The 27925-nt window shown below is 49.0% G+C and overlaps 1 protein-coding gene across 3 annotated transcripts in view; it reads right to left on the reverse strand.

The window, feature by feature from the left end:
• LOC139382005 (BAH and coiled-coil domain-containing protein 1-like) overlaps positions 1–27925 on the reverse strand; it is a 118717-nt gene that overhangs the window by 32889 nt on the left and 57903 nt on the right. For all 3 annotated transcript variants that reach the window (XM_071125912.1, XM_071125914.1, XM_071125913.1), the window contains exons 5-12: positions 18440–20563; positions 17924–18220; positions 17652–17774; positions 16405–16598; positions 15281–15620; positions 10440–11651; positions 4932–5098; positions 3943–4184 (exon numbers count right to left, since the gene is read on the reverse strand). In XM_071125912.1, coding sequence (XP_070982013.1) covers positions 3943–4184; positions 4932–5098; positions 10440–11651; positions 15281–15620; positions 16405–16598; positions 17652–17774; positions 17924–18220; positions 18440–20563 — 4699 coding nt within the window. The remainder of the gene's footprint in view (positions 1–3942; positions 4185–4931; positions 5099–10439; positions 11652–15280; positions 15621–16404; positions 16599–17651; positions 17775–17923; positions 18221–18439; positions 20564–27925) is intronic.

Here is a 27925-nt window from a genome sequence, read left to right on the forward strand (position 1 = left end):
TATAACAGCCTTCCCCTTTTTCCTCTCTCCAACACCGATGCCAACAAGTACTGCCACCAAGAGACCAGTTGCTAGAGAAACTCTCTCTCTCTCTCTGTCTCTGTCTCTCTCTCAAAGATTAAGGAATACACTAATGATACTACACTCATTCATTAATTAAAAAATACACCCTGTCACATACCAGCCAGCTCCAGTAATTAAACAAATATGGGATGTGTGTGGTGTGTGTGTGTCGTCTGTGTTTGCGTGTTGTCATTTTTCATTAGTGTGTTGTAATCACTGTGGTAACCGTGATAAACGTTGTGCTTGTTTAATCAGTTTATCACGCTATCATAGGTGGAGCACAGCCAGAAAACACATCCATCAATATGATGACCTAACACTGGAATTTAACACTGTGTAGGGCATTAGGGGATTTGCTTTGTAATCATGTGTGTGTGTGTGTGTGTGTGTGTAAGAAGAGGGGGTTGTAGAGTCATTCATCACTGTGATAAGTCTACATGGGGACTTTGTCCATATTAATATGTGCTGAGGGTGAGAGGGGGTCAGGACATAATCAATGGAGTGATAAATATGGTGTGCGTGTGTAAGAGAGCGAGAGCGAGAGCGAGAGAGCGAGAGAGGCAGCAGTTCCTCTTATAAAGAAGCTCAACAGGGTTCATCTCAGGCAACAGTATTTCTGTAAGTCCTAAATATAAGGAATGTCGTTTTTGTGGGTGTGGGCTGGCTGACCCAAGACAGCTTTTCTGTGATTATTTTGTCCTTTATTTTCACTCTATTTCCTGTAATGTATCCTCTATTATTTCTTACAACTGACAAGAACTTTGAACATCAGATCGGCAGTTACTTGCCCCAGTTACGGCTTCTACTTCAAATCATCTGCCCTGGGCTCCCTCTGTAATTCCAACCCATTTTTCGGCGTTACAGAGAAGAGAGGGTGGATCCTGGTGAGATTAAGGCGAAGGGAAAACCGGCCACCTCTTCCCTCCATTCCACTGGCTAATGTACAGTCACTCGATAATAAGATGGAGGATCTCTAATCACGGATTGGCTACCAACGCGACTCTCGGAACTGCAATACTCTTTGCTTTTCAGAAACATGGCTCTCATACAAGATACCCTCCACGGCTATCCAACTCGATGGATTCTCCATTCACCGGGCGGACAGGACAGTGGAGTCGGGGAAATCGAGGGGGGGAGGTATTTGCCTCTTCCTCAACTCCAACTGGTGTCCTAATTCCAGCAAGGTGGAAGTGTCAACCCACTGTTCACCCGTCTTGGAATATCTGATGGTCAAATGCCGACCCTTCTACCTCTCAAGGGAGTTTTCAGTTGTTATTTATCGTGACTGCTGTATACATTCCACCTCAGGACAATAAAAATAATAAGCTGGCACTTAATAACTGTACAAGGCTATAAACCAGAAGGAAACCCTACACCCAGAGGCTGCCTTTCTGGTTTCCGGCAATTTTAATTAATGCCCAACTTCCATCAACACATCTCCAACAACACTAAAGGCCATAAAGCCCTAGACCCACAAGCAAGGATACAAGGCCCTCCCTCAAAGTACCAGCAATTCGCTCCGTTGAGAAATGGTCACCAGAATCAGAGGGTAAGCTACAGGACTGCTATGCTAGCGCTGACTGGAATATGTTTCGAGATTTTGCCGATAACATCGACGACCTAACCATCTCCGTCACTGGCTTCAATACAAAATGCATCAGCGACGTTGTACCCACGGTGAAGGTTCGCTGCTTCCCCAATCAAAAGCCCTGGATTAACACCGAAGTTGGTGCTAAACTAAAGGACAGGACTACCACACACAGAGCTATCACAGACAACCCTGATGCTACGGCCGAAGACAGGAATAAGTACAAGAAGGCCCGCTATGACCTCCACAGAGTCATCAAACGAGCAAAAGGACAATATAGGAATAAGGTGAAATCATATTCCACAGGCTCTAACACCCGCCACATGGAGGGGCTACAGTCTACTACGGATTACAAAGGAAGATCCAACCATGATCTGCCCAATGATGCCTCTCTACCAGACATACTCAATGCATTTTATGCACGCTTTGACAACAACATTGATCCGGGCGTGAGGGCCGTCACACCTTTAGGGTCTTTAATCAGGGCAACACCTGCAAGGCCGCGGGCCCCGATGGTATTCCAGGGTGCGTTCTCAGAGCATGCGCAGAACAGCTGGCAGGCATATTCACGGTCATTTTCAAACTCTCCTTGTCCCAGTCTATAATCCGCACATGTTTTAAAATGACCACAATCAAGGCTTCATGACACAATGATTACCGCCCTGTAGCACTCACTTCTGTAATCAGGAAGTGCTTTGAGAGGCTGGTTATGGCACACATTAACTCCACCATCCCAGATACCCTAGACCCACTCTAATTTGCATACCACCCCAACAGATCCATAGATGACGCAATCTCAATTGCTCTCTACACTGCACTCACCCACCTAGATAAGAGGAATAACTATGTGAGAATGCTGTTCATTGACTACAGCTCATCACCAAGCTTAGGACTCTGGGTCTGAACACCTCCCTCTGCAATTGGATCATGGACTTCGTGACGGGCCAACCTGAGGTGGTGAGGGTAGGCAACATCACCTCCACCACACTGGCCCTTAACACAGGAGCCCCACAGGGGTGTGTGCTTAGTCCCCTCCTGTACTCCTTATTCACCCACGATTGTGTGGCCACACACAACTCAAACACCATTATCAAGTTCCCTGACGACAGTAGGCCTGATCATCGGCAACGATGAATCAGCCTACAAAAAGGAGGTCAGAGACCTGGCAACAACTTCACCCTCAACGTCAGCAAGACCAAGGAGCTGATCGTGGACTACAGAAAACATAGGGGTGAGCACGTCCCCATCCACATCAACAGGGCGACAGTGGAGCATGTAAACAGCTTCATGTTCCTCTAATCACTAAAGACTTAAAGTGGTCCAAACACACACACAGTCATGAAGAAGGTACGACAGTCCCTCTTCCCTCTGAGGAGCTTGAAAAAGTTTGTCATGGGCCCTCAAATCCTTAAAAGGTTCTACAGCTGTACAATTGAGAGCGTATTGACTGGCTGCATCACTGCTTGGTATGGCAACAGCACCGCCCTGGATTGCATGGCACTACAGAGGGTTGTGAGGACAGCCCAGTACATCACTGGGACCGAGCTCCCTGCCATCCAGGACCTCTATATCAGGCAGTGTGAAAAGAAGGTCCGGAAAATGGTCAAAGACCCCAACCACCCAAGCCATAGACTATTTTCTCTGCTGCCGCACGGCAAGAGCTACCGGTGCATCAAGTCTAAAACTAACCAGCTCTTGAACAGCTTCTGTCTCCAAGCAATACAACTGATAAATAGCTAAACAAAATAGCTACATGGACCGAGTTTACCTTGTATCTTTATTGACCTTTTATTTCAATATTTGCACTCTATGCACACTCACAAGGACCTAAATACTCACAAACACTGTCACTCCAACACACACACACACACACACCAGCATCTGCTCACTCACACATAATATGCAGACATTTATACTGACTCTACACACCCACACACCTACTAACATACAGGCTGCTGCTACTCTGTTTATCATATATCCTGTTGCATAATCACCCTATATCTACTTCCATCACTCCAGTATCCCTGCACATGTACATATGTTATTGGAACTGACTTTTCAAATATTTCCTGTATATAGTATGCTTAGTTACTTACTTTATGGTGTATTTCATATTTCTTATTCTTATTTCTCATGTGTTTTTTTCTAGTAATACATTGTTATTGATTATTGCATTGTTGAGTTTTGAGTTTGCAAGAAAGGCATTTCACTGTATTTGTGCATGTGACATTAAAACTTTAAACTTGTATAAGTGAATAAATGGATAGGAGAATCCCTGCGGAGACACTCGCCTGAGTCTCTTGGGGCCGTCTGAGGCGCTGGGACTGGAGGTAGACTTGCGTTTCCGGGGGCGACCGGGTCGTCTGCGAGCAGGGCTATGAGAGGTCTCTGCTTTCTGGCGGTCATGTTTTCTCTGCAGCTTTGTCAGTTCTCTCTGTTTCTCTTTGTAACGTCTCTGGATCTCTGCTAGCTGGACTCGTATCGCTAGCTCCGCCCCATCCACCGTCTCCATGACACCCTTCACCGGACACACCTGCAGACAGATAGACATGAAGGATATAGTAGATTGTAAATGGACTGTACTGTGTGACAGTACATAGAAAATGTAGCTTGTGTATCTGTGTGTATATACAGTGCAGTTATATACTGTGTATATACAGTACAGTGTATACTCTATATCTGTGTATATATATATAGTACAGTTATATACTGTGTTTTAACATGCATGTACAGTATCGTTATATACTGTGTATCTGTGTAGCCTAGTGGTTAGATCGTTGGACTCGTAACCAAAAGGTTGCAAGATCAAATCCCCGAGCTGACAAGGTGCAAATCTGTCATTTTGCCCCTGAACAAGGCAGTTAACCCACTGTTCCTAGGCTGCCATTGAAAATAAGAATTTGTTCTTAACTGACTTGCCTAGTTAAATAAAAAATAAAAGAAATACAGTACATTACTGTTATATACTGTGTATGTGTGTATATATATATAGTACAGTTATATACTGTGTATATACAGTACAGCTATATACTGTATAGCTGTGTATATACAGTGTATATACATTACAGTTATATACTGTGTTTCTGTGTATATACAGTACAGTTATATACTGTGTTTCTGTGTATATACAGTACAGTTATATTCTGTACATGTGCATTATATGTTTGAGTGAACAAGTGTGTATACCTACAGAACTGTCTGTATGTGCACATTTGAGTGTGTGTGTTCAGTTCTGTGTGTGTATGGAAAGTTCTGTGTGTGCTTAGGCATACACACATACCGGCTCGTGGCGAGGCGTCCAGCTGCATTTCCGTCGCAGATTGAAGGTCATCCTGACGGGACAGTGCTTCCCCTCCGCACTCCCTGGAGCTCCTTCCCCAAGCTCCAGACTGCGAGCCGCAGCCAGGGTCGCCAGGCTACTAAGGTCAAAGGTCAAAACGTCCTCTCCTGGCGAGAGAGAGAAAATAATTACATTATTTTTTACTATTGCCGCCGCCTAAACAAGTGATTGGCAAACAGGGTGAATGTTAGCTAAGTTATAGCATTCACACACACACGAGCACACATCGGCAGAGTGAGGGGGAAAGAGGTGGACAGACGGAGAGAAAGGAGGGAGAGTGCTAAAGGAGTGCTGTCTCTCCATCTATCACTGTCATTAACTCTGTCATTGTCACCGCCTGCAGATCAACTAGAATATTCATGAGGGACCAGCCAGCCCACACCCACAACCACACACACACACACCGGTTCATTTCGCTGAGCTGCAAAGACAGTCAAATTGCTGCGCACAAGAGAAAAGTAGAGGGAGAGAGAGGATGATAAAGACAAAGGAAGGGAGGGAGGGAAGAGGAGATATAGGAGGAGAAGGGAAGATAAGGCAGAAGAGAAGGGAGGACAAGGTAGAGGATGAGGAGGGGGAGAAGGGAAGAGGAGGCAGAGGAGAAGGAGGAGGAGAAGGGAGGACGAGGCAGAGGAGAAAGAGGAGGAGAAGGGAAGATGACGCAGAGGAGGAGGAGAAAGGAGGATGAGGCAGAGGAGAAAGAGGAGGAGGAGAAGGGAGGACGAGGCAGAGGAGAAGGAGGATGAGAAGGGAGGACGAGGCATAGGAGAAAGAGGAGGAGGAGAAGGGAGGACGAGGCAGAGGAGAAGGAGGAGGAGGAGCAGGGAAGACAAGGTAGAGGAGAAGGAGAAGGGAGGACGAGGTAGAGGGGAAGGAGGAGGAGAAGGGAGTACCGGTAGAGGAGAAGGAGGATGAGAAGGGAGGACAATGTATAGGGGAAGGGGGAGGAGAAGGGAGGATGAGGTAGAGGAGAAGGAGGAGAAGGGAAGACGAGGTAGAGGAGAAGGAGAAGAAGGGAAGATGAGGCAGAGGAGAAGGAGGAAGGAGAAGGGACAACGAGGCAGAGGAGAAAGAGAAGGAGAAGGGAGGACGAGGCATAGGAGAAAGAGGAGGAGAAGGGAGGACGAGGCAGAGGAGAAAGAGGAGGAAAAGGGAGGACGAGGTAGAGGAGAAAGAGGAGGGAGGACGAGGTAGAGGGGAAGGAGGAGGAGAAGGGAGTACGAGGTAGAGGAGAAGAAGGGAGGACGATGTATAGGGGAAGGGGGAGGAGAAGGGAGGACGAGGTAGAGGAGAAGGAGGAGAAGGGAAGATGAGGCAGAGGAGAAGGAGGAAGGAGAAGGGACAACGAGGCAGAGGAGAAAGAGGAGGAGAAGAGAGGACAAAGTAGAGGAGAAGGGAGGAAGTGGTCGAGGGGAAGGAGGAGGAGAGGGGAGGACGAGGTAGAGGAGAAGGAGAAGGTAGGACGAGGTAGAGGAGAAGGGAGGACGAGGCAGAGGAGAAAGAGGAGGATAAGGGAGGTAGAGGAGAGGGAGGAGAAGGGAAGATGAGGCAGATGAGAAGGAGGAGGAGAAGGAGGAGAAGGGAGGACGAGAAGGAGGAGGAGCAGGGAGGACGAGGAAGAGGAGAAGGAGGAGGAGAAGAGAGGACAAGGTAGAGGAGAAGGAGGAGGAGAAGGGAGGACGAGGTAGAGGAGAAGGAGGAGGAGAAGGGAGGACGAGGTAGAGGAGAAGGATGAGAAGGGAAGATGAGGCAGAGGAGAAGGAGGAGAAGGGAGGACGAGGTGGAGGAGAAAAGAGGACAAGGTAGAGGAGAAGGAGGAGGAGAAGGGAAGATGGGGCAGAGGAGAAGGGAGGATGAGGCAGAGAAGAAAGAGGCGGCGAAGAGAGGACAAGGTAGAGAAGGAGAAGGGAGGATTAGGTAGAGGGGAAGGAGGAGGAGAAGGGAGGACAAGGTGGAGAAAGAGGACAAGGTAGAGGAGAAGGAGGAGGAGAAGGGAGGAAGTGGTCGAGGAGGAGGAGGAGGAGAACGGAGGACGAGGTAGAGGGGAAGGAGGAGGACGAGGTAGAGGTAGAGGAGAAGGAGGAGGAGAAGGGAGGACAAGGTAGAGGTAGAGGAGAAGGAGGAGGAGAAGGGAGGATAAGGGAGGACGAGGAAGAGGAGAAAGAGGAGGATAAGGGAGGACGAGGCAGAGGAGAAAGAGGAGGATAAGGGAGGACGAGGTAGAAGAGAAGGGAGGACGAGGTAGAGGAGAGGGAGGAGAAGGGAAGATGAGGCAGATAAGACGGAGGAGGATGAGGCAGAATAGAAAGAGGAGGAGAAGGGAGGACAAGGAAGAGGAGAAGGAGGAGAAGGGAAGATGAGGCAGAGGAGAAGGAGGAGGAGAAGGGAGGACGAGGCAGAGGAGAAGGAGGAGAAGGGAAGATGATGCAGAGGAGAAGGGAGGACGAGGCAGAGGAGAAAGAGGAGGAGAAGGGAGGATGATGCAGAAGAGAAGGAGGAGGAGAAGAGAGGACAAGGTAGAGGAGAAGGAGAAGGGAGGATGAGGTAGAGGAGAAGGATGAGAAGGGAAGATGAGGCAGAGGAGAAGGAGGTGAAGGGAGGACGAGGTGGAGGAGAAAAGAGGACAAGGTAGAGGAGAAGGAGGAGGAGAAGGGAGGACGAGGTAAAGGAGAAGGAGGATGAGAAGGGAAGATGAGGCAGAGGAGAAGGGAGGATGAGGTAGAGGAGAAGGAGAAGGGAGGATTAGGTAGAGGGGAAGGAGGAGGAAAAGGGAGGACAAGGTGGAGAAAGAGGACAAGGTAGAGGAGAAAGAGGAGGAGAAGGGAGGACAAGGTAGAGGAGGAGAAGGGAAGATGAGGCAGAGGAGAAGAAGGGAGGACAAGGTAGAGGAGAAGGGAAGATGAAGATGAAGCAGAGGAGAAGGAGGAGGAGAAGGGAGGACGAGGCAGAGGAGAAAGAGGGGAAGGGAGGACGAGGTAGAGGGGAAGGAGGAGGAGAGGGGAGGACGAGGCAGAGGAGAAAGAGGAGGAGATGAGAGGACAAGGTAGAGTAGAAGGAAGAGGAGAAGGGAGGACGAGGTAGAGGGGAAGGATGAGAAGGGAAGATGAGGCAGAGGAGAAGGAGGAGGAGCCGGGAGGACGAGGCAGAGGAGAAGGAGGAGGAGAAGAGAGGACAAGGTAGAGTAGAAGGAAGAGGAGAAAAGAGGACGAGGTAGAGGGGAAGGATGAGGAGAAGGGAGGACAAGGTAGAGGAGAAGGATGGGAAGGGAAGATGAGGCAGAGTAGAAGGAGGAGGAGAAGGGAGGACGAGGTGGAGGAGAAGAGAGGACAAGGTAGAAGAGAAGGAGGAGGAGAAGGGAAGATGAGGCAGAGGAGAAAGAGGAGGAGAAGGGAAGATGAGGCAGAGGAGAAAGAGGAGGAGAAGGGAAGATGAGGCAGAGGAGAAAGAGGAGGAGAAGGGAAGATGAGGCAGAGGAGAAAGAGGAGGAGAAGGGAAGATTAGGCAGAGGATAAGGAGGAGGAGAAGGGAGGACGATGCAGAGGAGAAAGAGGAGGATACGGGAGGACGAGGTAGAGGAGGAGGACAAGGGAAGATGAGGTAGAGGAGGAGAAGGGAGGACAAGGGAGGACGAGGTAGAGGAGAAGGAGGAGGAGAAGGGATGACGAGGCAGAGGCGAAAGAAGAGGAGACGGGAGGACGAGGTAGAGGAGAGGGAGGAGGAGAAGAGAGGACGAGGTAGAGGAGAGGGAGGAGGAGAAGAGAGGACAAGGTAGAGGAGAAGGAGAAGAGAGGACGAGGTAGAGGAGAAGCAATAAGGCTAAGTATGTAGTCATTGTCCTACATCTCCTCATTACCGACATGGACACAAACCAATTTACCCTCCAGGGGGAGGAGAGGAGAGTGACGAGGGGAAAGAAGGGTACTGACTCAGTCTACTAAGGAGAAAGATAGGGAGGGGGAAGACAGAGAGAGAGAGAGAGAGAGAGAGAGAGAGAAAGTGAGAGGATCAAACAACACTGTAAATTCAACCCATATTTATGTTTATTTATTTTCCCTTTTGTACTTTAACTATTTGCACATAATATGACATTGGAAATGTCTTTATTCTTTTGGAACTGTTGTTGAGTGTTATGTGTACTATACATTTTTTATTGTTTATTTCACTTTTGTTTATTATCTATTCCATTTGCTTTGGCGATGTGAACATATGTTTCCTATCCCAATAAAGCCCTTAAACTGAAAGGCAGAGGGAAGGAAGGCGAGTGAGCAATAGACATTTAGACCAGTCGACAGAGCAGAAGAGAAGAGAGAGATGGATGATAGAGGAAAAAGAGAGAGAAAGGGGTGTGTCTGCTTGGCCAATAAGGAGCAGTGTCTGATTTTACTACTGACCCACTCACAGCTGGACCACTGGAGCTGAAGGGATATTCACTTACAATATTACAAAGCTGTGTGTAAGCTCAAACCATAGAACAGGCAGGGCACACATAATATATTAAACGAGAGGAGGGCTGGGAGAAGGAACAGACAATAAGGGATGGAGAGAGTGTGAGAGAGAGGGAAAGTGAGAAACAGTGGGATAAAGAGAGAGTTAATTAAATAATTAATGAACCAATACCCTCCGAGAGAGAGAGAGAGAGACACAGAGAGAGAGACAGAGAGAGAGACAGGAAGGAAGGAAAGAAGGTAGGATGTATCCTGTCCTGGTTGGTAGAGGACAGCGTAGTCTGGTCTGTCAGATCTCTGGGCCAATGAGATGCTCTGGTTACCCCTGACTTGATAACATCACCGCTGACATCAACAGGCCTAGTTAAGCCACCCCGAGGAAGGCCGCCACAGATCGATACCTTCCTCCCGCCCTCCCGCCACACACAAAGCTGTGCCGCACCTAATAAGTATTTGCACTTAATTCTGTCATCAGGAAGGAATTACACAGAACATTACATGGCTTTTATAAATGATAAGAAGAAACAAGGACAAATGGAGAAAAGCACAGCCAGTGTGGTTCATCAGGGATAACTTAACAGTTTATACACACGCACACACAAGTGTAAATAAAAACATTTTCTCTCAGGGGGACAAGGGGAAAATATCAATTGTTTAAAGTAGAACTGTTTTAAACAAGAGCTTCTAATTAGTCAAGCTACACTCCAGAGCCTGAGGGAGGGAGGGAAGGAGGGAGGGAGGGAGGGAGGGAGGGAGGGGACACTAACATTATTGTATTGTTTCTCTCTCCTATCTATCCATTTACCCTCTCCCCCTCTCCTCATCCATCCCCCGTTTCCCATACAAATCCACCCCATCTCCCCCTCTCCCCCAACTACATCTCATCCTCCAGGGAAACATTTGATCTTTGGAGTTGAACAGAGAACATAGGAAGGAAGCTACACAGTCAGTGTGTGTGGTGTGTGTGAATGTGTGTGCTCTCACACATTTTCTCTCCACTCACCTCCTGTCGCTCTCTCCTTCTCCCTGTTCCTCTGCAGTATCCCCAGCTCAGCCAACTCTCCCAGTATCTCCATGCCTCGGTGTGGGAGTGGGCGTGGGGCAGGCTGCGGTGTGGTGGAGGGGAGCATAGCGGGGTAGCGTTCGTCCCGGGTGGCACACAGCGCAGCAGCGATGAGAAGCTCCAGACTCCAGATGCAGGGATCATCACTGAGGGTAGAGGACGGTGCCCAAGTTGGGGTTGGGGCTGGGGCTGGGGTTGGGGCTGAGGTTGGGGTTGAGGCTGAGGCTGAGGTTGGGGTTGAGGCTGGGGGTGGGGCTTGGGGTGGGGCTAAGGCTGAGGCTGGGGCTGGGGGTGGGGCTGGGGGTGGGGCTGAGGCTAAGGCTGGGGGTGGGGGTGGGGCTGGGGGTGGGGCTGAGGCTGAGGTTGGGGCTGGGTTTGGGGTTGGAGAATTCTGGGGGCTGCTTAGTAACTCCACAGAGATTTCACTCTGACTCCTCCTACCCCCTTCCTTCTCCTCTACGTTCTCCTCATTCTTACCCTTCTCTCTCTCCTCCTTCTCCTCTACGTTCTGCTCCTCCTTACGCTTCTCTCTCTCCTCCTTATCCTCTACCTCCTCCTCCTTGCTCTTCTCTCTCTCCACATTCTCCACTACCTCCTCCTCCTTGTTCTTCTCTCTCTCCTCATTCTCCTCTACATCCTTCTCCTCCTCAGTACAATCTGGTATGTGGTTATTTTTCAACTCTACTGAACTTTCCTCCTTCTCCTCCTCTTTCTTCTCCTCTGCTGGCTGAGCCAGGCTGCCCACAAAGACCTCTCCTTTCTGGGCATCCTCAGATGCAGAGATTGGGGCTGGAGCTGGAACTGTGGCTGGGGCTGGGGATGAGTTTGAAACTTGGGCAGGACAAGCCACCATTTCAGGGGTCTTCACTCCAAATAGTGGGGGCTCAGATACTGATTGCCCATCCACCTCTGCTCCTTCTTGTTCCCTTTCTACAACTCCACTAGATTCTACAACTGTGCAGCCGTTCTCCTTCTTCTCTTTTCCCGCATCCTCATTCTCCACAATCCTTGTGGTGTGTGGGCAGAGCTTAGGGCAGGGTTCAGTTGACTCCACCTCTAGATCAGCATGTTCAGCAAATCGAGCCTCCTCTAGGGAAGGATCAGCCTTGTAACGCATGGCGATTTCTGGATAGGTGTAACCTGGTGGAAGATCTGAGACAGAGAAAGAATATAAACGCCTTAGGTCAAGACTAATAATCAATCAATCAGTAAGGCAACAGAGAGCTAGAATAGTTGGGGACATGGCTACAGTAAGTGTACAGGCAGCAGGAGATAGGGAATCACAGCAGTTTGTGCATCTAGGCTATATGTGTGTGTGTGCTGTCTGGTTGTGATTGCAGTGCAAACCCTGTCACCACCCAACTCTGTTATTGATGGTATCCCTCCGCCCCCTCACAACGCCACCAGAGACATGCATATCCTTCAGCCTACTGTCTTTCAAGGACCTCTGCAAGATAAGGAGGGTCTGTCTGAAATGTCTCTGACCTCCCACATATAGTACACACACACACACCAAATTATTGTTTTGAAGAATCCAATCCATGGAGCCCCCAGTAGGCAGACACACGTACACACACACACACACACACACACACACACGTACACACACACACACACACACACACACACACGTACACACACACACACACACACACACACACACACACACACACACACACACACACACACACACACACACACACACACACACACACACACACACCAAATTATTGTTTTGAAGAATCCAACTAATGGAGCCCCAGTAGGCAGACACACATAGACACAGACACACACACACACTAGACACACACACACACACACACACACACACACACACACACACACACACACGTGGACACACACATATAGACACACAGACACACACATATAGACACACAGACATATAGACACAGGCACACACACACACACAGACACATTCACACACACATAGACACATTCACACACACATAGACACACACACACACACAGAGACTATGTGTCCATCCTTGCTTCAAAAATTATTTAAATTAACAGGCTTCAATGACCTTCTCCTGGGGTGTAGGGGTTTCTTATCTTTTCTACAGCACCATCCTCTCTCTCCTGGGGTGTAGGGGTTTATTATCTTTCCTACAGCATCATCCTCTCTCTCCTGGGGTGTAGGGGTTTCTTATCTTTCCTACAGCTTCATCCTCTCTCTCCTGGGGTGTAGGGGTTTCTTATCTTTCCTACAGCACCATCCTCTCTCTCCTGGGGTGTAGGGGTTTCTTATCTTTCCTACAGCATCATCCTCTCTCTCCTGGGGTGTAGGGGTTTCTTATCTTTCCTACAGCTTCATCCTCTTTCTCCTGGGGTGTAGGGGTTTCTTATCTTTTCTACAGCACCATCCTCTCTCTCCTGGGGTGTAGGGGTTTCTTATCTTTCCTACAGCATCATCCTCTCTCTCCTGGGGTGTAGGGGTTTCTTATCTTTCCTACAGCTTCATCCTCTTTCTCCTGGGGTGTAGGGGTTTCTTATCTTTCCTACAGCTTCATCCTCTCTCTCCTGGGGTGTAGGGGCTTCTTATCTTTCCTACAGCATCATCCTCTCTCTCCTGGGGTGTAGGGGTTTCTTATCTTTCCTACAGCATCATCCTCTCTCTCCTGGGGTGTAGGGGTTTCTTATCTTTCCTACAGCATCATCCTCTCTCTCCTGGGGTGTAGGGGTTTCTTATCTTTCCTACAGCTTCATCCTCTCTCTCCTGGGGTGTAGGGGTTTCTTATCTTTCCTACAGCTTCATCCTCTTTCTCCTGGGGTGTAGGGGTTTCTTATCTTTCCTACAGCTTCATCCTTTCTCTCCTGGGGTGTAGGGGTTTCTTATCTTTCCTACAGCTTCATCCTCTCTCTCCTGGGGTGTAGGGGTTTCTTATCTTTCCTACAGCTTCATCCTCTCTCTCCTGGGGTGTAGGGGTTTCTTATCTTTCCTACAGCATCATCCTCTCTCTCCTGGGGTGTAGAGGTTTCTTATCTTTCCTACAGCTTCATCCTCTCTCTCCTGGGGTGTAGAGGTTTCTTATCTTTCCTACAGCTTCATCCTCTCTCTCCTGGGGTGTAGAGGTTTCTTATCTTTCCTACAGCTTCATCCTCTCTCTCCTGGGGTGTAGGGGATTCCTCTCTCAACACCTCTACTGCTATCTGGTCTCCACCTTTCTTTCCATATCCTTCTTTCACACATTCTCTATAAATGTTTATCTCTCCCGCTACTCCTCTCCCTCTCTTGCTTTCTGTCTCACACACATTTTCGCTCTCCCTCCTCCTTCCCTCTCTCTCACGCTCTCTTCTTCTCTCCCTCCTCTTTTATCTCAGTAGTAAATGGAGGCTGGTACAGACCATAACCTTGGGAACTGATGAAATGTTCCAGTGTTTGTCTCTCCTCCACATAGCAGAGGGAATCAGGGAGAAGACCAACTCTGTCTATCCTCTTGTGTCTGTATTTTAGGGGGTGTTGATGAATACTATATCATACATAAAGACACAGCTCAAGAGGGAGAGCCAGAGACTAAAGCTCAAGAGGGAGAGCCAGAGACTAAAGCTCAAGAGAGAGAGCCAGAGACTAAAGCTCAAGAGGGAGAGCCAGAGACTAAAGCTCAAGAGGGAGAGCCAGAGACTAAAGCTCAAGAGAGAGAGCCAGAGACTAAAGCTCAAGAGGGAGGGCCAGAGACTAAAGCTCAAGAGGGAGTGCCAGAGACTAAAGCTCAAGAGGGAGAGCCAGAGACTAAAGCTCAAGAGAGAGAGCCAGAGACTAAAGCTCAAGAGGGAGAGCCAGAGACTAAAGCTCAAGAGGGAGTGCCAGAGACTAAAGCTCAAGAGGGAGAGCCAGAGACTAAAGCTCAAGAGGGAGTGCCAGAGACTAAAGCTCAAGAGAGAGAGCCAGAGACTAAAGCTCAAGAGGGAGTGCCTGTGGTGCATATTTGTGAGTAAAATGAAGAAACTGAGAAAGCTGGGAGAGAGTGTGTGACAGGGTCAGAGTGAGTGGGCTACTTGTGTGTGGCAGGGTCAGAGTGCGTGGGCTACTTATTGGTGACAGGGTCAGAGTGCGTGGGCTACTTGTGGGTGACAGGGTCAGAGTGCGTGGGCTACTTATTGGTGACAGGGTCAGAGTGCGTGGGCTATTTGTGGGTGACAGGGTCAGAGTGCGTGGGCTACTTGTGGGTAACAGGGTCAGAGTGCGTAGGCTATTTGTGGGTGACAGGGTCAGAGTGCGTGGGCTATTTGTTGGTGACAGGGTCAGAGTGCGTGGGCTACTTGTTGGTGACAGGGTCGGAGTGCGTGGGCTACTTGTGGGTGACAGGGTCGGAGTGTGTGGGCTACTTGTGTGTGGCAGGGTCAGAGTGCGTGGACTACTTGTGTGTGACAGGGTCGGAGTGCGTGGGCTACTTGTGTGTGACAGGGTCGGAGTGCGTGGGCTACTTGTGTGTGGCAGGGTCAGAGTGCGTGGGCTACTTGTGGGTGACAGGGTCAGAGTGCCTGGGCTACTTGTGTGTGGCAGGGTCAGAGTGCGTGGGCTACTTGTGGGTGACAGGGTCGGAGTGAGTGGGCTACTTGTGTGTGGCAGGGTCAGAGTGCGTGGGCTACTTGTGGGTGACAGGGTCAGAGTGCGTGGGCTACTTGTGGGTGACAGGGTCAGAGTGCGTGGGCTACTTGTGGGTAACAGGGTCAGTGCACGTGGGCTACTTGTGTCTGACAGGGTCAGAGTGTGCCAGGAAACATACAGCTCAGACATCAGTCCATCCATCCAAACTCACCTGGCTCTAAGGATTGTGGGTAATCCTGAGGTGGCTGCCCCTCTCCTCTTTCCCCTCTCTCCACTACTTTTGACAGGTGTGAGGGCGCGGGGCTTAGAGCTGGGGATCTCGGGGCTGCAGCCGCAGGGCTGGGGGCGGGGTTTAGAAGGTTCTGGGGGTGTGGTCTCCTGGAAGGGGAGTGGCAGCATAGTGATTGGTGGCTGCTAGGACACACCCCCTGTGAGGGAGGGGTAGTCTTGGAGGGAGGGGTGTGGGAGAAGAGCTTAGCAGCACGGGAGGTTCTCGAGGTCTCATGGAGAGGACGGTCATCAATGGTGATAGTGGTTTCCTCTGCCTTCCTCTATAGGGAGGTGGAGGGGAGTAGAGAAAGAAATGTAGAGGGATGAAAGGAGATGTGGGAGAGAGAAAAGAGGGGGGAGAGACAGAGGGGAAAGAAGTTAGATCTGTTTTGAGCCCATGAGTGAGAGCCACGTATTTTTTAAAAACCCTTACCATCATGTTAGGAACACAGTGGGGGTTCTTGGGCACACGCCACAAGCTAGTACAGACCTTTACAGACAGCCAAAGGTCATTGGCAATCTGCTAGGATCCTTTGTCTCTTGACAAACTTTCTCTTTAAAAACTAAAAACCTGTTTTTTTCCCTTTCTCTATTTTGAAACGTCCCTGGCTCTTGTGGTTGAATATGCTACTGAATATGCTGAAGATGGTGAAAGCATGAACTCTGGGTTTGTTTCAGCATGTTATTTCCTAACTTCCTGATCCACGTGTGCAGACAGTTTCACAACATCATGACTGTTGGTCATGGTCAAGAGGGAACCTGCAGTGTAGAAAGATCATTTGGGTTACTGCTACTGGGAGCAAAAGTCACTGGGTTTAAGAGTATTCTCTCCATTAAAGGTTGCACACAAGTGTTGAGAGTGTATGTCTTGCCTTTGAGTAGTGTGTGTGTGTGTGTTTACCTGTGAGAGTGTGTTTACCTATGAGAGTGTGTGTGTTTACCTGTGAGAGTGTGTGTGTGTTTACCTGTGAGAGTGTGTGTGTGTTTACCTGTGAGAGTGTGTGTGTGTGTTTACCTGTGAGAGTGTGTGTGTGTGTTTACCTGTGAGAGTGTGTGTGTGTTTACCTGTGAGAGTGTGTGTTGTCGGTGCATGTGCTCCATGGCCCTGTGTTGTTGTTGTTGGTGGTGGTGCTGCAGGGCATAGAGCTCCTGTTGTCGTAGGAACGGAGAACGGGAGTAAACAGAGTGATGCTGCATGTGGGGTGACAGGCCTCGAGCTCCATAGACCGAGGGCCACAGAGCTGACTGCTCCATCACATCTAGAGAGAGCAAGAGAGAGAGAGCGAGAGAGAGAGAGAGAGTTTGCAGTAATTTCTGGAGGCCTGTTTTCACTTTGTCATTGTGGGATGTTGTGTGTATATTGATGAGGAAAGGGATGTATTTGGTCCATTTTAGAGTGGGGCTGTAACGGGAAGGGGTTTGAATACTTTCTGAATGCACTGTATTTGCACATAATATTACATTTGAAATGTCTTTATTCTTTTGGAACTTTTGTGAGTGTAATGTGTACTGTTGTTTTATTGTTTGTTTCACTTTGGTTTATTATCTATTTCACTTGCTTTGGAAATGTCAACATATGTTTCACATGCCAATAAAGCCCCTTAAATTGAAATTGAATTGAGAGAGAGAGAGAGGATCTAACTGTGTTGTTTCTGTCAGTGTGGCCTCAGCCTTGAGCCTCAGACATCTCTCTCCCTCTCCCTCTCCCCCTCTCTCTCTCATGGTTGTGTCTTTATGTGCATGGTAAGACACACATTCCCATACATCCCATCAGACGCACACACACATCCCTCCGTGGCTGCCACTGCCGTTGCTGGGAACCTTTGTTCTGTGAGATGAACCTGAGTGGGCTTAAGTTTCCCTAGGGAAGGGTTCAGTGGATGCACTTCCCCTCTCTGTAGGAACTCCCAAGGAGCGAGGCAAGAGAGCAGGCAGATAATTACATTTCACAGCCTGTTTGCAAAGGAGCAGCAACACACACACACGCCACTATCATCTGACTATGCCATACCTCATACACACCGCAAAATTCCACCACATAGGAACACACACTCATCCCACACACTCACACACTGCATCTCTCTGTCTGTAGCTGAACCATGAGAAGAAGTGCCATCTCTCTCCCTGTGTTTTAGTATCATTAGCTAATCATAGTTAAATGGTTGACTGAGTCTCTGTTTTTCATGGCTCTGATAATGGGTAATCTGATAATTATGCAAACCATTCTAATGGAGGTTCATCTTCAGCGCTGGCTAACTGGCTGAGTGTGTGTGTGTGTGTACAGGGCCTGCATGTGTGTTTGTGTGTCTTACCCAGGTGGTGGTGTGCAGGCTCAGAGGGCAGGACCACCAGGGAGCCAGAGGGGTCCTGGGACAGAGGCAGGCCAGGGCCGAACCCTGGGCCCATACTCTGGTGCAGCGCAGCATGGCTCAGACCTGAGAGACAGAAAACACAAGATTAGAACATGAACTTTGGGTTTGTTTCTGCATGTTATTTCCACACTTCCTGATCCATGTGTAAAGACAGTTGCACAACATTGCGAGCATTTGTCATGGTCTGTGGGGAAACTGCATGCTCAGCTCACCATATGAATGGCCCATCCAGAGGGAGGGACTTCCAGTCCGCTGCATCCAATGGTGGTGGGAGTGAGCAGAAGGGTCTCCACCTAATTGGCTGGCCCCGCCAGGCACCAGAAGGTGAGAGGTCAGGTCACCATGGCAACTGCTGGATGGGTGGATCCTGGCAAACTCCACTCTCTCCTGGCTTTCCCTGATGAGGAGTTCTCTGTCTCGGTCGAGGTGATGAAGGCTGAGCTGCTCCTCAGTCATCCTCTTCCTCTCTTCTGCCTCCCGGCCCAGCGGGTACACAGACCGAGACACACCTGGCAACATACAAAGAGAGGGTTTAGAAAGCAGATATGGCAACCTTAAAACAAAGCTAACCTAGAAATGTCAAAATTCATAATTCATAATCCATAAGTAATGCCAGACTTCTAACACAATGCAGCTGTAGAAAAAGTTGCAAAACCATTAAAAAAACATTTAGATAGTGAAGTTAATATAAATACAGAGACATACAGATACATAGATCCAGCTCTCACCTTTGACACTGGGCAGCACCCTGCCCTGTCGGCTGTGTCCTGGGGGGGTGTCTGATGGGTGTTGGGGGGGCTCTCTCTGCCGGGCGACCGCCACAGCTATACCCACAGGGGGCTGTCGTACCTCCCCCTCCCTGTGTGTCTCCCCCGCCTCCCTTCTACCTTTCCCCCCTCCGTCCATCCTCTCCCCCTCGCTGGTGGACCCTCTCCTGGGTGGTAGGGGCTGTTTGGGGGGCTCCTGAGGGGTGCTGGATCTACCCCCCTTCTCGCCCCCCGGCTTCAGGCAGCCCAGCCCCCCGAAGAGACTCCTCTTGGAGAGCAGCAAAGGCTGCTGGGAACTGTAGTTCATCAGGTTCTTCATGGCGCTGCTCTCTCCTTCTGGGTGGGGGGAGGAGTGGGAGGAGGGATGAGGTGCTGTCTTACAGTGCTGTTGATCGTGGTGGTTTTGAGTCTTGTTATCTGGGTAGGACTCTGTGTATGGGGAGATCCTCCTCTCGTCTTCTTGGGGACCCCTCGGTATCCCCCAGGGTTGCAGCGTGGGGGGAGTTTGACCCCTGTACCCCATGACAACACCCTCACTCTTCTGATTCTGCTTCCCCCCCTCCCCCCCCCTCTCAGTCCCTGATCCATCAGAACCCGACCCGCTTCCATGACTACTGTGCCGCTGGTGCAGTATCCTAGCAACCTTCTGTCCCTCTCTCTGGGCACCTCCACTCCCCCCCAACCCCCCCTTTCCATCAGGAGGACCTGAGTGTGAACAGTCCCGGAAGGGCGGGGTGCTGGCGTAGGGCCCAGTCTTGGTGGCTTGGTGCCCAGGCCTGGGGTGAGCACTCTGGGCTTCCAGAGGCAGGGAGGCCCGGTAGACCTCTAGGACCTCCAGGTCTCCCCTGGAGGAAGAGGCCTCTAGGCTGCAAGAGCGAGGCCCAGACTGGCGGTTAGGGTTATGTGGCTGAGGCTGGGAGTTGGGCTGGGTGTTCTGGCTGTGGTGTTGGTTGTAGTTGTGGTTCTGGTTCCAGTCTGGGGGCTTGTTTGCCTTGCAGTAGCCCAGCTGCTGCTGTGGCTGTGGCTGCTGCGTCTGGGATGGCGGCTTCCTCTGGCAGCTACTAGACTGAGGACGATCAGGATGAGGATGAAGAGAAGGAAGACGTTCACTAGATCCTCCTCCTCCGCTGTTCTCTGCCCCTTTTCCACCCTTATCTCCTCCTCTTCCTCCTCCTCCTCCTCCTCCTCCTCCAGCACCATGGCAGTCAGGGGACCCCATGTCCCCTAAAGGCCCGACTGAGGGGATGTACGTTGGGCCAGAGATTTTTACCTCCCTCCCGGATACTCCGTCTTTAGGATGGGTGAGGGTGAGTGGGGCGGGGGCAGGGGGGCAGTAGAACTCAGGGTGAGGGTGATGGGGGTGATGAGGGTGGTGCAGCCAGCCCCCTCCCACACCAGGGCCCATGTGTAGGGGTGGAGGAGGGGGCGGGGGCATGGAGTAGGAAGCCATGGCATGGGGGTTGTGGGGTCCCATCATGGCTGCTCGACGCAGACAGTCTGACGAGGAGGAGGGGAGAGTTTCGCTTATCCTCATCTCCCTGCTCACCCCCCCTTCCTTGGAGCATCGCCTCGTCCCCCCACTACCCTGGGGTCTGCTACCCCCTCCACTCCCACAGCTGTTCAGGGACCCGTCCTTGGACACAGAGTCTCCGTTGGATAGTTTGCTAAGTTGAGCACAGTTGTGTTTGGAGCCCTGGTTTGCGGGGTCGTCCCTGTATTCTGTGGGCAGGTTGGGGGTTTTGTGTCTGTGGTCCTCCTCACCCATGTGAGTGGGGAGGGAGTGGGGTTGAGAGAACGGATGACGCTGATGTTGATGGTGTTGATGGTGTTGATGATGATGTCTCTCTTTGCTCTCCTGGTGTCTCTCTTTGCTGATGGATCTCTCTTTCGAAACACTCTTTTCCACCATCCCCAGTTCCTTGGAGCTCTTTTGGAGACCCCCTCCACCTCCTCCTCCCCCAGAGTCTGTTTCTCTACTGCAGGACCCCAGAGGATATCCGGGGGCAGTCCTAGACAGTGGCGGAAGGCTATGATTGGTTGAGAGAAGAGGGGACTGGGACGGCAGGCTTCGCAAATAGAAATGATCTGAAAATAAATTACATAGTTTAAATATTATTTATAAGCATTACAAATACAGTGGGCAGAACAAGTATTTGATACACTGCCGATTTTGCAGGTTTTCCTACTTACAAAGCATGTAGAGGTCTGTCATTTTTATCATAGGTACAGTTCAACTGTGAGAGACGGAATCTAAAACAAAAATCCAGAAAATCACATTGTATGATTTTTAAGTAATTAATTTGCATTTTATTGCATGACATAAGTATTTGATACATCATAAAAGCAGAACTTAATATTTGGTACAGAAACCTTTGTTTGCAATTACAGAGATCATACGTTTCCTGTAGTTCTTGACCAGGTTTGCACACACTGCAGCAGGGATTTTGGCCCACTCCTCCATACAGACCTTCTCCAGATCCTTCAGGTTTCGGGGCCTGGGCAATACGGACTTTCAGCTCCCTCCAAAGATTTTCTATTGAGTTCAGGTCTGGATACTGGCTAGGCCACTCCAGGACCTTGAGATGCTTCTTACGGAGCCACTCCTTAGTTGCCCTGGCTGTGTGTTTCGGGTCGTTGTCATGCTGGAAGACCCAGCCACGACCCATCTTCAAATGCTCTTACTGAGGGAAGGAGGTTGTTGGCCAAGATCTCGCGATACATGGCCCCATCCGTCCTCCCCTCAATACGGTGCAGTCGTCCTGTCCCCTTTGCAGCAAAGCATCCCCAAAGAATGATGTTCCCACCTCCATGCTTCACGGTTGGCATGGTGTTCTTGGGGTTGTACTCATCCTTCTTCTTCCTCCAAACACAGCGAGTGGAGTTTAGACCAATAAGCTCTATTTTTGTCTCATCAGACCACATGACCTTCTCCCATTCCTCCTCTGGATCATTCAGATGGTCATTGGCAAACTTCAGACGGGCCTGGACATGCGCTGGCTTGAGCAGGGGGACCTTGCGTGCGCTGCAGGATTTTAATCCATGACGGCGTAGTGTGTTAATGTTTTTTTTTTAGACTGTGGTCTTCAGGTCATTGACCAGGTCCTGCCATGTAGTTCTGGGCTGATCCCTCACTTTCCTCATGATCATTGACGCCCCACAAGGTGAGATCTTGCATGGAGCCCCAGACCGAGGGTGATTGACCGTCATCTTGAACTTCTTCCATTTTCGAATAATTGCGCCAACAGTTGTTGCCTTCTCACCAAGCTGCTTGCCTATTGTCCTGTAGCCCATCCCAGCCTTATGCAGGTCTACAATTTTATCCCTGATGTCCTTACACAGCTCTCTGGTCTTGGCCATTGTGGAGAGGTTGGAGTCTGTTTGATTGAGTGTGTGGACAGGTGTCTTTTATACAGGTAACGAGTTCAAACAGGTGCAGTTAATACAGGTAATGAGTGGAGAACAGGAGGGCTTGTTAAAGAAAAACTAACAGGTCTGTGAGAGCCGGAATTCTTACTGGTTGGTAGGTGATCAAATACTTATGTCATGCGATAAAATGCAAATTAATTACTTAAAAATAATACAATGTGATTTTCTAGATATTTGTTTTAGATTCCGTCTCTCACAGTTGAAGTGTACCTATGATCAAAATGACAGACCTCTACATGCTTTGTAAGTTGTAAAACCTGCAAAATCGTCAGTGTATCAAATACTTGTTGTTACGGTTTTCTTCTATCTCCTCCTCTGAAGAAGAGGTGTAGCAAGGATCGGACCAAAACGCAGCGTGGTTATCTTGATACATGTTTAATGAAATATAAACACGAACAAATACAAAACAATAAACGTAACATGAAAACCTAACAGCCTATACTGGTGCAAACAAACACAGAGACAGGAACAATCACCCACAAAACACTCAAAGAATATGGCTGCCTAAATATGGTTCCCAATCAGAGACAACGATAAACACCTGCCTCTGATTGAGAACCACTTCAGGCAACCATAGATTTTTCTAAACAATCCCACTATACCACAATCCCAATACCTACCAAAACCCCAAAACAAAACACACCATATAATAAACCCATGTCACACCCTGGCCTGACCAAAATAATAAAGAAAACACAAAATACTAAGACCAGGGCATGACTCAGGCAGGTGAATGGAACTGGCAGATCCAGGCTGACTGGTGGTTCTGGCAGATCCTGGCTGACTGGCAGATCCTGGCTGAATGACGGATCCTGGCTGAATGGCGGATCCTGGCTGAATGGCGGATCCTGGCTGACTGGCGGATCCTGGCAGACTGGCGGCTCTGGCTGCTCCGTGCAGACTGGCGGCTCTGGCTGCTCCGTGCAGACTGGCGGCTCTGGCTGCTCCGTGCAGACTGGCGGCTCTGGCTGCTCCGTGCAGACTGGCGGCTCTGGCTGCTCCGTGCAGACTGGCGGCTCTGGCTGCTCCGTGCAGACTGGCGGCTCTGGCTGCTCCGTGCAGACTGGCGGCTCTGGCTGCTCCGTGCAGACTGGCGGCTCTGGCTGCTCCGTGCAGACTGGCGGCTCTGGCTGCTCCGTGCAGACTGGCGGCTCTGGCTGCTCCGTGCAGACTGGCGGCTCTGGCTGCTCCGTGCAGACTGGCGGCTCTGGCTGCTCCGTGCAGACTGGCGGCTCTGGCTGCTCCGTGCAGACTGGCGGCTCTGGCTGCTCCATGCAGACTGGCGGCTTTGGCTGCTCCATGCAGACTGGCGGCTCTGGCGGCATCCTGCAGACTGACAGCTCTGGCAGCTACTTGCAGACTGGCAGCTCCTTGCAGACTGGCAGCGCTGAACAGGCGGGAGACTCCGGCAGCGCTGGAGAGGAGGAAGGCTCTGACTGCGCTGAACAGGCGGGAGACTCCGGCAGCGCTGGAGAGGAGGAAGGCTCTGACTGCGCTGAACAGGCGAGGCGCACTGTAGGCCTGATGCGTGGTGCTGGCACTGGTGGTACTGGGCCGAGGACACGCATAGGAAGCCTGGTGCGGGGAGCTGCCACCGGAGGGCTGATGCTTGGAGGTGGTACTGGATAGACCGGACCGTGCAGGCGCACTGGAGCTCTTGAGCACCGAGCCTGCCCAACCTTACCTGGTTGAATACTCCCGGTCGCCCTGTCAGTGCGGCGAGGTGGAATAGCCCGCACTGGGCTATGCAGGCGAACCGGAGACACCGAGCGCAAGGCTGGTGCCATGTAAGCCGGCCCAAGGAGACGCACTGGAGACCAGATGCGTAGAGCCGGCTTCATGACACTTGGCTCGATGCTTACTCTAGCCCGGCCGATACGCGGAGCTGGTATGTACCGCACCGGGCTATGCACCCGCACTGGAGACACCGTGCGCACCACAGCATAACACGGTGCCTGCCCGGTCTCTCTAGCCCCCCGGTAAGAAGTTTGCGCAGGTCTCCTACCTGGCGTAGCCATACTCCCTGTGAGCCCCCCCCAAGAAATGTTTGAGGCTGACTCTCGGGCTTCCATCCGCGTCGCCGTGCTGCCTCCTCATACCAGCCCCTCTCCGCTTTCGCCGCCTCCAGTTCTTCTTTGGGGCGGCGATATTCTCCAGGCTGTGCCCAGGGTCCTTTACCGTCCAATATCTCCTCCCATGTCCAGAAATCCGGATTTCGCTGCTCCTGTTGCTGCTGCCTGTCACCACGCCGCTTGGTCCTGTTGTGGTGGGTGATTCTGTTACGGTTTGCTTCTATCTCCTCCTCTGAAGAAGAGGTGTAGAAAGGATCGGACCAAAACGCAGCGTGGTTATCTTGATACATGTTTAATGAAATATAAACACGAACAAATACAAAACAATAAACGTAACACGAACCCTAACAGCCTATACTGGTGCAAACAAACACAGAGACAGGAACAATCACCCACGAAACACTCAAAGAATATGGCTGCCTAAATATGGTTCCCAATCAGAGACAACGATAAACACCTGCCTCTGATTGAGAACCACTTCAGGCAACCATAGACTTTTCTAAACAACCCCACTATACCACAATCCCAATACCTACCAAAACCCCAAAACAAAACACACCATATAATAAACCCATGTCACACCCTGGCCTGACCAAAATAATAAAGAAAACACAAAATACTAAGACCAGGGCGTGACACTTGTTCTACCAACTGTATATATTTGGAAAATTAAATAATATTTTTAAAAAGAGGAAAAATCTCTGTCTCTAAATTCAATTTGGAAACTTATGTTTACACTGCCAAAGCAAGTGGAATAGACCAACAAAAATGTAAAAAGTACATATTACACTAACAAGTTCCAAAATAATAGAGACATTTCAAATGTTAAAGTACAAAGGGGAAAATAAATAAAAATAAGTAAAGGGTTGTATTCACGATGGTGTTTGTTCTTCACTGGTTGCCCTTTTCTTGTGGCAACATGTCATATAACATATCACATATTGCTAATGGGATTGCACACTAGATTTGGATTTTATCCAAATTGAGTTTGTTTTCGAATTCTTTGTGGATCTGTGTAACCTGACGGAACTATGTGTCTCTATTATGGTCATACATTTGGCAGGAGTTTAGGAAGTGCAGCTCAGTTTCCATTTCATTTTGTGGGCAGTGTACACATAACATGTCTGCCTACGATGGCCTTTCTCAATAGCAAGACTTTGCTCACTGAGACTGTACATAGTCAAACGCTTTCCTTTAAGTTTGGGTCAGTCACAGTGGTCAGGTATTCTGCTACTGTGTACTCTCTGTTTAGGGCCAAAGATCATTGTAGTATGCTCCGTTTTTTTGTTAATTCTTTCCAATGTGTCAAGTAATTCTCTTTTTGTATTCTGATGATTTGGTTGGGTTTAATTGTGCTGCTGTCCTGGGGCTCTGTGTGGTCTGTTTGTGTTTGTGACCAGCGTGCTTAGGGGACTCTTCTCTAGGTTCATCTCTCTGTAGGTGATGGCTTTGTTAAGGAAGGTTTTGGAATCGCTTCCTTTTAGGTGGTTGTAGAATTTAAGGGCTCAATTATGGATTTTGATAATTAGCGGGTATCAGCCTAATTCTGCTCTGCATGCATTATTTGATGTTTTACATTGTACACAGATTTTTTTTAAATTTAGAAAAATCTGCATGCATAGTCTCAATTTGGTGTTTGTCCCATTTTGTGAATACTTGATTGGTGAGCAGAGCCCAAACTGTAAAGGGCAATGGGTTCTATAACTGATTCAAGTATTTTTTGCCAGATCCTAATTGGTATGTCACATGTTATGTTCCTTTTGATGACATAGAATGTCCTTCTTGCCTTGTCTCTCAGATCGTTCACAGCTTTGTGGAAGTTACCTGTGGCGCTGATGTTTAGGCCAAGGTATGTATAGTTTTTGTGTGCTCTAGGGCAATGGAGTCTAGGTGGAATTTGTATTTGTGTTCCTGGCAACTGGACATTTTTTGGTACACCATCATTTTTGTCTTACTGAGATTTACTGTCAGGAACCAGATCTGACAGAATCTGTGCAGAAGATGTAGGTGCTGCTGAACTCCTTGGTTGGGGACAGAAGCACCAGATCATAGTCAAACAGTAGACATTTGACGCTGTCGTTCAGTAATTTGGTAAAAAGTCCATTTGACATTTCCTCAGTACATTGTTTTCACTGAGGAAATGTAGAAATCTGCTGTTAATGCAGAGAATTTCCCCAAGTTTGCTGTTTACAAATATTCCACGGTAGCTATTGGGGTCAAATTTGTCTCCACTTTTGTGGCTTGGGGTGATCAGTCCTTGGTTCCAAATATTGGGGAAGATGCCAGAGCTAAGGATGATGTTAAAGTGTTTAAGTATAGCCAATTGGAATTTGTGGTCTGTATATTTTATCATTTAATTGAGGTTACCATCAACATCACAGTCCTTTATGGGTTGGAGGTTTTGTATTTTGTCCTGTAATTCATTCAATGTAATTGGACAATCCAGTAAGTTCTTGTAGTCTTTAATAGTTGATTCTAAGATTTGTATTTGATCATGTATATGTTTTTGCTGACTGTTCTTTGTTATAGAGCCAAAAAGATTGGAGAAGTGGTTTATCCATACATCTCCGTTTTGGATAGATAACTCTTCTTGTTGTTAGCTTAGTATGTTCCAATTTTCCCAGAAGTTGCTTTCATGTTTTATTTATTTATCCTTTACTTAACTAGGCAAGTCAGTTAAGAACAAATTCTTATTGACAATGACGGCCTACACCAGCCAAACACGGACGACGCTGGGCCAATTGTGCGCCGCCCAATGGGACTCCCAATCACAGCCGGTTGTGATACAGCCTGGATTCGAACAAGGGTGTCTGTAGTAAGGCCTCTAGCACTGAGAAGCAGTGCCTTAGACCACTGCACAACTCAGGAGATTTTATTGATTCTTCAATTGTCACACCCTGATCTGGTTCACCTGTCCTTGTGATTGTCTCCACTCCCGCCAGGTGTTGCTTATTCTCCACAGTGTATTTATCCCTGTGTTTCCTGTCTCTCTGTGCCAGTTCGTCTTGTATGTTAGTCAAGTCAACCAGCGTGTTTTTCCCGTACTCCTTTTGCTATTCTCTTTTTGATAGTCCTCCTGGTTTTGACCCCTGCCTGACTGGACTACTTTCCCGCCTGCCTGATCATCCTGCCTGCCCTTCGGTACCTTTTGGACTATGAACTGGTTATGACACTTTTGCCTGTCCACGACCATTCTCTTGCCTTCCCCTATTGGATAAATAAACATTGGAAGACTCCAACCATCTGCCTCCTGTGTCTGTATCTGGGTCTCGCCTTGTGTCATGATATCAATTACATTGAGCTGATTTCTGATGTGCTGTTCCTTCTTTTACCGTAGTGTATTTCTGTATTGTTTTAGTTATTCACCATAATGAAGGCGTAGACTCCGGGTCTCTATGTTTTTGGTTGGAAAGGTTTCTCAATTTCCTTCTTAGGTTTTTGCATTCTTCATCATGCCATTTGTCCTTGTTCATTTTCTTTGCTCGTCGGCTTCAAATTTTTATTTGATAGGGAAGCTGAGAGGTTAAATATACTGTCTAGGTTTTCAACTGCCAAGTGTACACCTTCACAATTACTGTCAAATGTATTGCCCCGGAAGTTGTCTAAAAGGGATTTAATTTATTTTTTGCCTAATAGTTTTTTGGTAGATTTCTAAACTACTTTCCTTCCATCAATAGCATGTCTTAATATTATGCAGTTCCTTTGGCTCTGATGCCTCATGATTGAGTATTGCTCTGTTCAAGTAGAATGGGATTTTGCTGTGATCTGATAGGGGTGTCAGTGGTCTGACTGTGAACGCTCTGAGAGACTACGTTGAGGCCAGTTATGAAGTAATCTACAGTAATACTGCCAAGGGATGAGTTGTAGGTGTATGTACCGTAAGAGTCCCCTCAAAGCCTGACTACCACACTACTTTCCTCCCATCTATAGCATTTCTTAATGTTATCCA

The sequence above is a fragment of the Oncorhynchus clarkii genome, chromosome 23 (assembly GCF_045791955.1).
Source record: "Oncorhynchus clarkii lewisi isolate Uvic-CL-2024 chromosome 23, UVic_Ocla_1.0, whole genome shotgun sequence".
Classification (NCBI taxonomy): Eukaryota; Metazoa; Chordata; class Actinopteri; order Salmoniformes; family Salmonidae; genus Oncorhynchus; species Oncorhynchus clarkii.